Raw genomic sequence first — 12,830 nt, 5'->3', positions numbered from 1 at the left:
CTTTCTAAAGCTTCTTAAATTTGAATATTTTCTGGTTCTTTGCTCCTCTGTGACAGTAAACTGAAAATCTTTTTATTGTGGACAAAACTAGACATTTGTTATCTTGGGATTTGAGAAACACAGATGTACATTTGTCACCATTTTCAGGCATTTAGAGACCAAATAACTAATTGGGTAATTAAAATAAAATAAAAATAATAATAACAGATTATTTGACAATGAATAAACTGATCATGATTGTGAAAAAAGTCTGAAAGTAGTGAAAAATATCTTCACCAGTGCTCTAAATCTGAATAGCTGTCGATTTATGTCAGTTAACTCGTAGATTATTGACTTAACTTTGTTCAGCTGTATTTGTTTAATTTGTAAAATAAAAAAATGGAATGAATTTTCCTATTTCTGTGGTGTGGTGGAGGAGAAGTAGAAGAGAAAAGATTTAAGTGAAGTACAAGCACCTCAAGTTTGTTGTTAAATAAATGTGCTGATCTACGTTTCACCAGACAAGCGATTCTCTTTCCTTCAAAGGTTTCCTGAAGTCCTCAAAGTTCTCCAGCAGCAGGATCTGAGCTGCCATAATGAACACAAGGTGTCACTGCAGTGCAGCACAAGAAAAAATGACTCTTCAACTATCTCCTTCAGCTAAATTTAGCCTGCTGGAGTCAAAAGAAAGAGATGAGAGGGGTTCAAGTGGGAGCCAGAAACAAAAGTCGACCCAGCTGTGTGTATTTGGGAAGGCCAACAAGGTGCCAGATTAAATAAGTCAAGTCCAAAACAGGCTGAACGGTGTTTTTTAAAAAACGGGTACATAGTCGCTCTTTTAATAAAAGAACAAAATCCAGATGAAAGTGAGACGTGAGCCGTGTAAAACTGGGTATCTGTATTGGAGGCACACATGTGGCAAAAACATACAAAATATATACAGTACCTGGCAAGGTGAAGTGGTAACTCATAAAAATCTTATAACTGCTGAAAAATATTTACAATCCGTCAAGGTTACACAATGCATATAAAATTACATTCCCACACTGAAGACTGAGGACAAACATATGTTTCCTGCAGAGACAAAACCTGCACTGTGAGGAAAGAGAGGAAACATGTGGATACACTCTTTAGGCCATAATGTGAATATAATACCAAATGGAGTCCAGAAAATGTGCAATGTTTCTATTAAAATCCATTCAAGAACATGTACAAACTTAAAAGACTTCAGGATGCGTGTGAGTGCATCAAAGAAGTGGGATTTGAAGCATAGGAATAAAGATACACATGGCTTTGTTATTTGTTATTGTGAGCGTTATATAAAAATTCCACTCCAAGATGGACTGATAGTAACAGCTTCATAACTTTAACTACTTGATCCTCCACTGAGTTTACATGTCCCTTATTAGGACACAGAAAAAAATCCCCCTCCTCCCCTCGTGTTCCTGGGCAAAAAGCTAATGTCCTAAAATGGGCTTATTGTTTCGCTCTTGTATGATTTATAAAATCCTGCGGTTTCCCGACTGAACTGTCAGTGACTTCATTTGTGCATTTCCTCCTAAAGAATAGTGGTTTGGACTATGTCCCCTCCGCCTACATCAGTCTGCTTTTCTTTTTTTTTTCCAAGACAATTGGCATTCAGCGCTGCGTTTCTGGGAATTTCGCTTGCGGTCAGAATGAAACTGTGAGCAATGAGAAAAGAAAAAAAAAAAAAGAAGAGTGTAATAACCTCTGAACATTTGATATGCTGTGGGTGGAGGACACATACAAACAACATGGAGAAAAAAATAACCCACATCCTTAATCTTTTATCATTTGACCAAATTGCCTTGCATTTAACACAAGAGGGACCTGAAGGCTTGTAGTGTTGTAATCAGTAAAGAATTCAAGTTTAGAACATGGCATGGAAATATGGAAGAGATAACCCTGAAGTGGCTTTTTCTGAGGAATAAAAAAAAAAAAAGGCTCTTTGCACCAAAAGTTTTCCTTAAAGCTGCGAAACACTTAACAAATCACTGTGGTCGAAATGTTTTTCTTCTTATAGCACATACAGAAAAATAAAATTCTCTCTGCTGTATGAATCCAGTTCAATTACATCCGTCTTTGTTGTCTCTTAGAGTCCAACAGACCAACCGGAAGCTCCCGTGCTGACGGATCGGCGAATCGCGGCGTCCGATCAGTTGGTCTCGTACAGCAGCGTCCCGCTGAAGATGGTCAGCGGTTCGGTGGAGTAGGCCAGCTTGCCGGTGACGAGGTCGATGCAGACCGTGTCTCCGGCCTCCATGGACAGGATGATGTTGAAGACGGCCAGAGCTCCAGGTATCTGTTTGACCTCCGCCATCGGCTTCTCCAGGCCTTCGGGCTGATACCCGGCTGAGTCCACTCGGGCGATGCCATTGTTGGACTTGGACAGCACCGCCTCGATCTTCATGTTTTTGTGGCCCGTCAGGATGCCACTGAAGAAGTATTTCCCGCTCACAGGAGCTGTGAAGTAACCTGGAGGACAGAGGCAGGTAGGCTGAGGTTAGAAATTGGTGTTGCATGACGAGATCAGACTTAGTTTTTACCATGATGGATGAAAGTCTGCTAGAATCAGCTGTATGAACGTTGGGTCAGCTGGACAATACTGTATGAGACGACTAGTCGCTTGGAGCAAACTGTAAAGTTGGAATCATGAAGACAAAACAGCCACTTCGAAGCAGATGGTGCCTTCAAAATTTGGAAGGTCTTTTCCTGATTATGTGAAGTCTTGACTTGACTTAACGTGACTTCAGCCAAAAAAAAACCCCCAAATATCTCAGGCCATGTCTGTAGTTTTGTTTTTTTTGTAGGTAAAGCTGCAGCGATTAATCAATTAGTTTTCATTCATTCATTTAACGTTAATTTAAAGTTGGAGTACGCTGAGGTATGGAGGCTTCATTTACTATATAACCAAATATGGACATAAAGAAATTATGTAAAATTTCAATAAATACTGAAAGGCACAGTTAATAAAATAAGAAAAACATGATTTGAAAGCTTTAGATTGCTAATAGTTAATTAGTTGTCAACCTTTAAAATAACTATTATTCAGATAAAAGGTCTGAAAGTATCTGATTCCAGCTTCTTAAATGTAGTAGGCTGATGGTGCTGGAGTACTTGTTCTACTTAAGTTGTATTTATAATACAGGATGCTTACTTGTAATTGAGTATTTTTATTCAGTTGTATTGTTACTTTGGCCTACAGAGAGTTAAGGATGTTCACACTTCTTCCACCACTGGTTGTACAGTATAACACAGACAAACTGGTAATTCTGGGTATATGATTAAAAACCACTCAGCTTTATTCATTATACACTTATTGTTTTTGGGCAAAACCTTCTAACTAAAGTGAGAAAATACCACATTTGTAATTTGGGTAAACGAGTCGTTTAGATTCAAATAAAGAAAGTCTGTAATACTTCAGAGGGACTTGTAATTTAGGTCATACTGGAGCTCACCTGTTTGTGGGTTGTAGACCTTATTCTCATTGACAAAGATGTGGTTGAACACGATGGTTCCTGTTCCTCTCATCGGGCGAGTCAGAGCAGCGGAGAAAGAAAGGCGTGGCACGTCGGCGTCGGACCCTGCAGGACCTGATGACAGAGCAGAAACAAAGAGTTAATGTGAAGTCAAGATCAAAGAGTAATGAGCTCTTTCATCTGTTGTTAAGCGCTAACAACACATACCCTGTTCACCTCGGAGACCTGGAATGGAAGATGAAGGAGAAAAACAGAGTTAATCATCAACCATTTATTTTTTATTCTTATCACACTGATATGAAAAAAAACACATCAAAGATACTGTTTCTAAATATATAAATTTTATTTTATGCAGCAGAGTTTGTTTGTTGTTGTTGTGGTTGTCTTTTTTTTTTACCTGGGGGTCCTATGGGTCCCTGCCTGCCATCTCTACCCTGAGGTCCCACCCTTCCCTGGGGTCCGACAGCACCCTGGGGTCCCCGTTCGCCTCTTTCTCCGCGTGGTCCCGGTAGACCAGGTGGACCTGCAGGAGAGGAATGTATGTTGAGACAGCACAGCTGGGAAACACCCTACTGAAAAGCCTCTTCACCAGTGATAATATCGCCTCAGAGGAATCTAAAAACATGTACAAAAAGCCAAGAAAGCCAAGACGTTTAACCTGGTGTGACTCGGGATGTGGCTTTCACTCTCATGTTTACTAAAACTTAGCCCTCAGACAGACTGCAGACTTTACAGGCTCTTAAGGGAATTCTTTTCAAGATGACAGCCTGGATTCTTTCTTTGGTCTATTTTTCCTCTCACCCTCCCTTCAAGCGGGTGTTATCTCTTGACCAAAAGTCAAATGCAATGAGTCCTTGTCCTCTGAGACTCACCCACAAAGTCCTGCTCTGTGAAATAGTGGAACTCTTTGACCAAGTCCACCACTGACGAGTTCAGCCTGTGTATCTTGGAGTGGATGTTCTCCAGCTGGACGTTCTGGATGTTCTCGATAGCATCTCCTTGAGACGTAACCGTGACATTGAGTCCATTAACGCAGGTCCACAAGCCAGACACGTGTCGGTTCAGGCCGTCCTTGATCCTCTCCAGACTGTCTGAGAGAGAGTCGAAGCGTCCGCAAATTCCCTCCAGCTTGGAGATCCTTCGCTCCAGGCCGTCGCTCGACCGCCGGCACTCGCCCACCTCCGTCATGAAGTTGCTCCTGATTATTTGGATCTCGTTGCCCAAACCGCCGAATCGAAGCTTGGAGTCATCGATGTGTTCGGTCAGCTCCTTCTGCAAGTTGTTCACCTTGAAGAGAATTTAGAAGCTTGTTAATGTGTGTATTTTGGATGAGTTTCTTTTGACAAAGTTCTTCTGTAAATATACTTTTCCCCTCGTCGTTACAGTTTATTTTCCTACGGTATCTCACACACGCAAAAATATGTCAGCATATCATCTCAGTCTTGTCTGTCAAATATTTGTAATGTGCTTAAATATTTTCATAGCTAGAATAATATTATGTGAGAACACAGCTGCCAAGATAACCACGATGCATGTTCGACTGGCATAATGTTTGTACAGTACGTGAAGAAAAGTTATGTTTCAGGACGTACAGTTTAATAAAACAACACACAGATCATCGGTGCAATTACCAACCGCACCACCGTGTTTTCTTTTTAATTCCAAGTAGCAAGGTTACGTGGTTCCCAACCTTGGGCTTGAGACACTGAAATGGGTCGCAAGATAAATCTGAAGGGTCACGAGGGGTGGGAGTTCAGATTTGTTCTACAACTTATAAATAATTCTCTGACTTTTCTTTAATTTTTTGTCTTTTTAGCCATGTTAGCAGCATGGTCCTACAGTTTACATGGAGGTTGGTCGAATCACCACTTTGGTTGAAATATCGTAGAAACTGTTGGATGGATTTCTTCTAATGGAGCTGTAAGCTTGACATGTTTGTCGTTGGTTAAAAAAAAATCTCAAGAGCTGTTAGGATTTTTTTTTAAGTTATTTTTTTGGGCATTTTTGCCTTTATTATTTAGGACAGTCAAAAGAGAGACAGGAAAGTGGGGGAGGAGAATGGAGGGAAGGGGTTGCAGCAAAGGGCCATGAGAGGGATTCGAACCCATGGCCGCTGCATTGGAGACTATAGCCCCTGTACATGAGTCGCCAGCTCAACCAGGTGAGCTTAAAGCGGCAGCCCTGTTTGGATGTTTTAACAAAGCCTACTGGGCTAATTTTTCATCCATTTGTCAAAAAACTTTGCTTAATACCTGCAAAATGAGTGACACTGTCATCATAATCAGTGGTGCTGGGTGTTGCTGTTGTTGTTTAGCAGATGTAAGCAGGCTTATGTGTTAAACACAAATGGTGAACATTGCAAATATTATACAGTTTCTGCCATATATAAAAAAAAACACCCATCAACGTTAATTCCACTGACAGGGGAAGTGAATAACATTGATCATGTTGTTAAATGCAGTGTTTAGTTGAGAAATCTTGGATAATGGCACTTGTGTGGATGTTACGTTGGCATGTATTACCCAAGTAGACCAAGTAACTACCTGACGCCTCCCACAGCGGGACAATGCAGCCCGCCGTATCGCAAAATCTACTCAGGAACGGTTCAACAAACACAACAAAGAGCCCAAGGTGTTGCTTTGGTCTCCAAACTCTCCAGATCACAAATCAATTGAGAATCTGCACCTAAACAAGCCTATACTGTAAGGCCTGACCCTAATCCACAAAACAGAGTGGATGGACCCATTTGTTAACGTCCAGGTGCCAAACACCACAAGACACCCCAAGGGGTCTCTTGTCCATGCCTTGATAGGTCAGAGCTGGTTTTGGCTGCAGGAAGGGGATCTACACAATATTAGGCAGCTGGTTTTAATATTGTGGCTGCCCCGGTAACAGTTACTGTAAACATTTTAGCCTATTAATGTCAGCACAGATCGACAAAAGTGGCCAAAGAATCTTGCACTTGTCATTGTGAAATACAGGAGAGTCCATGAACTCAGTATTTCCAAAATCCTGGCTGTACCCCAAACACTCATATCTATTTAGTCAAAAAAAAATCTGGTAAGAGACCTTTTGGATAAACTTAGCTGACTTGGAACAAGGTTTACTAAGTAGGCTTTGCTTTAATTTACAGAGTCACAAAGTTCAAATATACAGTAATACAAAGCGGCTGGTCATTGCTGTCTCACAAAAATCAAGTTCCTACACAAGCAAGCTGCATTCTCATTGATGTTTTGAAAGAAATATATATTCTGACCAGAAGGTTACCCTATGACATAGTCGGAAAGGCTTCCAGATCGAAAGTCCACAGAAGAGGACAGGAAGGGAGGATGGAGTCATAAGTCCACATTGGGACTTTCACTTAGGAGACCGGGTGGTGCTCTACATTATTCTTAGACTTAAGTTTCGTTTTCACTCTTTGTTTACTTTAATTTTTTACTTGCCATTTGGTTAAGTTTAGGAAAATATCATGCTTGGAGATAAAGTTGACCCTTTTGCAACATTAACTACATGTTAGAAGCTCAGTTAAGTTTAGGAAAATATCATAGTTTGAGTTGCAATACGACCCTTTCACAACATGTTTGAAGCTTATCTTCAATTTTTAGCGTTATCAGGGTGAGTCCAACCTCATCTAATATCTGATTAATTGGCTGAAAAAGGGCAAACATGTTTCCCTTCAGTTGTTACATCATTGCATCTTACCTCTGAGATGATGTCGTCCTTGCTGTTGGTCAAATCAGTCAGTGTGTTCCCATGTGTCTGCACGGTTCTTCCCAGACCCTTCAGAGTGTTATTAATAGAATTAAACGTGACCATGACTCTACCAAGCTCTCCCTGGATGGACTTCAGATCTCCTCCTAATCTTCCACTGTGGAAAGAATGACCATCCAGACGTTTCTTTAGGTCATTTATGTTGGTTTTACACTGTCCTGTACATTCCTCCACCTCCTCTCTGAGGCGTCCCACCTCCTCCTGAAGGTTGGAACAAACCTGAGAGCAGACTGATTCCCCAGAGTCCACTTTTCGTCGCAGATCCGTCAGTTCGGTCTGGCACCGGCTCAGTCCAGTCGTGGTGGAGTTAGTAAGCAAGCGCAAGTCGTGCTCTATAGTCCTGCAAATGGAACAGTCCTCAAAGTCGCGACCCAACATTTCAATCTCTGTGACGATCCGGTTGAACTTCTCACCATCTTTCCCCGTGACAGCTATTATCTTCTTCACATCATCTGTCAGGTCAAACACTCGATCCATCAGCGAGTCTCCCGACACCGACAGATCGTTCAGTTTGGTGTTAAACTTCTGGATCTCTTCCTGGTTGGCTACAACCCTCCACTCCAAGGTTTTCACAGTCTCATCCGTCGACTGGCCTTTTCCATCACGCCCACAGGTCTCATTGCACAAGTTCGTGGTTGATGTTAGCCTTCTGTCGAGGAAGGTTGTGATGTTCTCCAGCCGGCTCAAACGTCGACTATGGTCTGTCACCGTATCTCCAAGAACAGCCACGTCCAGCTCGATTTTCCCGATCTTGAAGCCGTTGTCGTCCAGCCGACTGAGGACTATGTTGCGCAACTGGGTGACGTCTCTCTGCACCGTGTCCTTCATGTTGTTTCCGGTGTTGGTGCACCTTTGCTCTGCCTTCCTCACAGTGTTATTCATCCTCTTCTCCAGGTCTCTCAGCCTGCTGTTGAACCGATCCTCCGTCACCCTTCCCTTTCCTCCACCCGTCCCGGCCAGCTCCTTATCCAGCCGCCCCTTGATGGTGTCACACTTGTTTGAGGTGGAGGTGACTCGGACGTCTATGTCAGTCAGCCTCTTTTCCAGCTCTGTGACGGTGTTGCAGCAGGCCTGGAAGCGTTCATTCTCTCTGCGGGAGATGTCCAAGCTTTGCCTCAAGTGCTGGTCCATGGAGCTGAGCAGCTTCTCCAAGGCTCTGATTCTGTCCCGGTCCTCCTGCTGTTGCCGCCTCAGGTCCTCCACACCGGCCTACAGGAAAAAGGCAGGATGAGGACTTTAATTTGACAAAATAAGATAAAACAAGACAGAACCTCTATAATCCCAAGAGAAATTCTTGTGCCGGATATTGCCTAGAAAACAAAATGACATACTATGAGAATATAATGCAGTGACTAATAGAAAAACAAGAAGACACTGACAACAACAACAATAATAATAATAATGAGAAAGCTAATGTAAGTAAGAAGCTAAACTGGCAACGATTCTGAGAAAGTAAAGTAATATTACACATAATAATGAAATATTGTTAATTACATTGACACAACGTATCTGAAAATGAAATAATTAAACTAAAAAAATGACATTGAACAAACTATTGAGAAAAGCTTGTCTTCTAGTTTAAGATGTTTTGCATTAAAAAGAACGGACAATATTTCGATATACTACATGCTTATGTTTTAAAATTCAGTGTATTTTTCTAAACATTTACAAAATGCTAAGTTGAGTATATATGGTATGCACCTTTGCTTTTTCAGAGGCCATTCGTATCAGTAGATTTGCTTTGCTTCTTGACACGTTCACTTTCTTATAGAGTAAAAACTGTCGTTTTCTCTATTAAACACTCACCAGCTACTTTAGTAAATACACCTGAGTAACCTAATGAAAGCTATCACAAAAGAGCTGATTCTACTTTTTTGCAGCTTTTGCATTTTCAGGTTTGGTAATGTTGCAAATGTAAGAAAAAAAAAAAGCTCATATACAGAAAATTATAAATGCGTAAGTAATATATGAAATATATATTTTGATATTTTGCAGTGAATACTGCACAACTCACTACGACCTCACCTTTGCACTTTTTGGTACAAAGGTGTACCAAATAAAGTAACAGGTGAGTATATATTGTATTGCATTTGTTGCTTTTTGTTTAGAGGCACATGCTAAGGAACCAAGAAGGTCATAAGGCCAGAAGAAATATTCATTTTTCTTTACATTTTCCTTCACAATACAGCTACAGAATGCATATTGGATGCTGAGGTGATAATAGAACTACAGTGAATTAAAGGAAATCTAATAGTTTGTGTTAAAGTGTGCTCTGCTTTAAGAAAATAATCATCGACGATCACTCGGTGCGAGAAAATGGAACCTAAATCACAAACATTTTCCTGTATTGTTTTGTGGAGTATTGCTACTATTTTGTATAACTGTTGACAGTATTATCAGCATGGATCTGACATTATAGGGGAAATTTGAAAAGGTTTTATGTAGCTTCCTCTCATCAAGTTCTGTGAAGTTTTCAACCAACAACAGAAATAAAAAATAGATAAAATAACAGAATAAAATCACAGGGGTTGGCTGCTGTTGTGGCTCATGGGGGGTCTTTTTATGTGTCTGTGCCCAGAGGCTCATGACTGCACAAGAACACCAGGCAAATAAAAACTCAATTTATACAATAAAATGTGTTTTATGTTAAACCCTAACTCTGTGGCTGGCCTTGTTGCCATTTCCCTCCTTTAATCTTTCTTTCGCTGCTTGATTGTGAGCTTCTTTTTTTTTGCACTAATGTTTTTCGCTGGATTATTTGTTTGCACGGTGGTTTATGTTGGAGCGCTGTTACTGCCTGCATGTGGCCATCATATTTTTTTATTGCTTTAGGCAGCAGAAATCACTCAAAGAACCACACGGGGCGAGATGCATGGTAATTTAACAGCTAAACAAACCAGCTCTTTTTTGAGTCAGTGGCGAATGTTTTTGCCATCTTGATCTGATTATTGCGTTTTGAGCTTCACCTGGCAGGCAGAGCAGGACAGAGACACTCGTCTCTCCAGCTCTGTCAGTATCTCCTCCTTCAGCGTGTTCAGCTGGTTTCCTCCTCCGCCTCCATCTCCTCTCACCGCCCCGTCCAGTTCGTTGCCTCCTCCGTTCACCAGGTGATTGTTGATGTTGAGCAGAGTCTGATCGTGAACCTAAATAACCCAAAACGCTCACATGAATGAACATGAATATGCATTTAGACATCAACTCTGTCATAAATCACTATAAGAATGCAGCCAAATTCTAACAGTACTCTACTGTTTCTCCAAAATACAGCTAAAAACCATAAAATCTGATGGTTTTTTTGGTGCCAATAACAAGAATGACTGTCAATAGCAGGCTACTGTTAAAAAAAAAAAAAAGAAAAGAAAAGATTTAAACAACATTTTTGCACAAAACTTGATTAAGCACTGTTTAGACAAGCAACTGTTAGAGAAGTTTAGAAGTTTGGACAAGCAAATATTAATGCAGCTAATAATACTGCTGTCAACTTTTATCCCTTTATTAAGACTTTTTTTTTCCTTTTTTGCATTAAGAATATTTTAATTCTAACTTTCATCCCATCATTAAGATACTAGATTTTTAATTTATACTTTCTTGTTGCATAAAGGATTTTATCGATAACTTCTAGCACTTTAATAAGGTTTTACATTTTTATGTATTTATATTTGCATTAGCAATATTATTGCTAACTTTTATTCTTTTATTGAGATAATTTTTTTCCTTTTTTGTATTGAAAGTATTATTGATAGCTTTGATCCCTTTACTAAGATATTGCATTTTAAATATTTCCCTTTTTTTGCCTTAAGAATAGTATGGATAACTTTTACGCCTTTTTAAAAAGATTATTATTATTAGATTTTTCTTTTTTTCCCTCCATTCAGTTAAACTACTTTTTCTTGGTTTCTAAAATATATTTAACAGACTACAATATGTTGCATATTTCAAAATGATCCTAATCCCTCAAAAAATAACTTTCCTATTATTTCATCCTTTACTGGTTTTACTGTTTCGGTGGTAAATGCATTTTTGAATATTAAACAGAGTTGCTAGATTTCAATTCTGGATAGCACATTGTTTAATAGTATATATCCGAAATTCACAGTTTTTAGATTTCAAAAGAAGAAAATGTTGTAATCCTTCTGTAAACTAAACTTTTACTTTTATACTTTTGCACCATGGGAGTTGTCTTTTAATTTCATTTATTTTGTGTATGATGACAATAAAATCATTCTATTCTATTCTATTCTATTCTATTCTATTCTATTCTATTCTATTCTATTCTATTCTATTCTATTCCAATTTGCAGGAAGCTACAGTCAATATTGATTACAGTGGCAACACTATGTAAATCCAGTATATTATTGGACCAGCCCAGTCACAGTATTATTTTAGTAAATGACAATATTACCCTATATAAACACATCCTGTAAGTTTACAGTGACATGTGTCAGAGGTTACCTGAGTCCTGTTATAAAGGTGGTCCAGCTTGGTCTGGATGTTGTTGATGGTTTCCTTCATGTGTGGCTGAGCTGAATCAGCAGGAACAATGGCTCCATTCAGTCCAGGCCTGTACAAAAGGTAAATATTAAGTAATATACAAGTGTATATTGCAAACAGGGAAGTGGTGATTGGAGAGCATGAGAGGACACATAAGCCGTCATCCAAATATAGCTGATTCTGTTTAAGTATAGTTCAATCTGTCTGTGCAACTATTCATGGCTTAGTGTCCTCATATTGGAATAAACAAGCAGAGCAGCTCTCAGTAAACTGACCTGCTGCAGTAAACAGTGATAAACAGACAGTGATACACAGCGTGCAGCGCGTCCTCACGGTAAGAACACCAGTAAATAAGAGCTTCTTCAATCTCTTCAAACAGGATTTCAGCGTGCAGGTAAATGTGCTCCACGAAGTACAACATGCACATGATGTATTGAAAACAAGGTTCACGTACAGCCTCTGGTTTATGCCATGAATGGTGGTCTGCATGTTGTGGAGGTCTTTGGTCAGACCTCGGATGGTCTCCTCCAGCTGCTTGATCTTCTCCTGGTCACCTGGACAAAAGAAAAGCCAATAAAAAGCTGGAGTTTAATTCTGAAATGTTAGATTTACTGCTTCCACAAAGTAGTAGACCTTTACGATGTACAGACAGAGCTGTCAAACCTTCCCCCTTTCGAACAGTGTCGGTAATTTCAGTTTAAATATTTCTGTATTTTCACTGGAAAACGTCCAAAGCACGTTCAGGCTCAATCTGGAAAAACTGATGTCATGTTTTTCAAAGCGCTGATCAGAGTTCGCGACTAAGTCTGAGGACAATTTTGTTGTTATTTGCTGATGTTGCCAAAACTGTCAGAGCTGATCTGATCAAACTGCAGCCACACTGTCCTGACGGAGCAGATAAGCTGAGGTTTTGAGTCTCACTTCACCAGCCAATTCTGTCGAACAAAACTTTTTCAGTGTGGTATGTTGCTGCTCTGAGATTGTTGTTGTTTCCTGTGGTGAAGAAAACACACGGATAGCGGAGGGGAGAATGTTGGTTGAAGTGAGCAGTGGTTCTAAAAGCCGCATCCTGCATCCGATGAGTCCGAT

The 12,830-nt window shown here is 40.0% G+C and overlaps 1 protein-coding gene across 1 annotated transcript in view; it reads right to left on the bottom strand.

The window, feature by feature from the left end:
• Window positions 1-786: 786 nt before the first annotated feature.
• The window catches only part of emilin1a (elastin microfibril interfacer 1a), a 33,944-nt gene continuing 21,900 nt past the window's right edge, over window positions 787-12,830 (bottom strand). Inside the window, exons 4-12 of the mRNA XM_008301964.1 lie at window positions 12,196-12,295; window positions 11,703-11,811; window positions 10,217-10,393; window positions 7,182-8,459; window positions 4,352-4,766; window positions 3,877-4,002; window positions 3,687-3,704; window positions 3,459-3,593; window positions 787-2,475 (exon numbers count right to left, since the gene is read on the bottom strand). Coding sequence (XP_008300186.1) covers window positions 2,156-2,475; window positions 3,459-3,593; window positions 3,687-3,704; window positions 3,877-4,002; window positions 4,352-4,766; window positions 7,182-8,459; window positions 10,217-10,393; window positions 11,703-11,811; window positions 12,196-12,295 — 2,678 coding nt within the window. The 3' untranslated portion in view covers window positions 787-2,155. The remainder of the gene's footprint in view (window positions 2,476-3,458; window positions 3,594-3,686; window positions 3,705-3,876; window positions 4,003-4,351; window positions 4,767-7,181; window positions 8,460-10,216; window positions 10,394-11,702; window positions 11,812-12,195; window positions 12,296-12,830) is intronic.

Source organism: Stegastes partitus, unplaced genomic scaffold (assembly GCF_000690725.1).
Source record: "Stegastes partitus isolate 25-593 unplaced genomic scaffold, Stegastes_partitus-1.0.2 Scaffold1739, whole genome shotgun sequence".
Lineage (NCBI taxonomy): Eukaryota > Metazoa > Chordata > Actinopteri > Pomacentridae > Stegastes > Stegastes partitus.
This window is presented reverse-complemented; position numbering and strand designations above follow the sequence as displayed.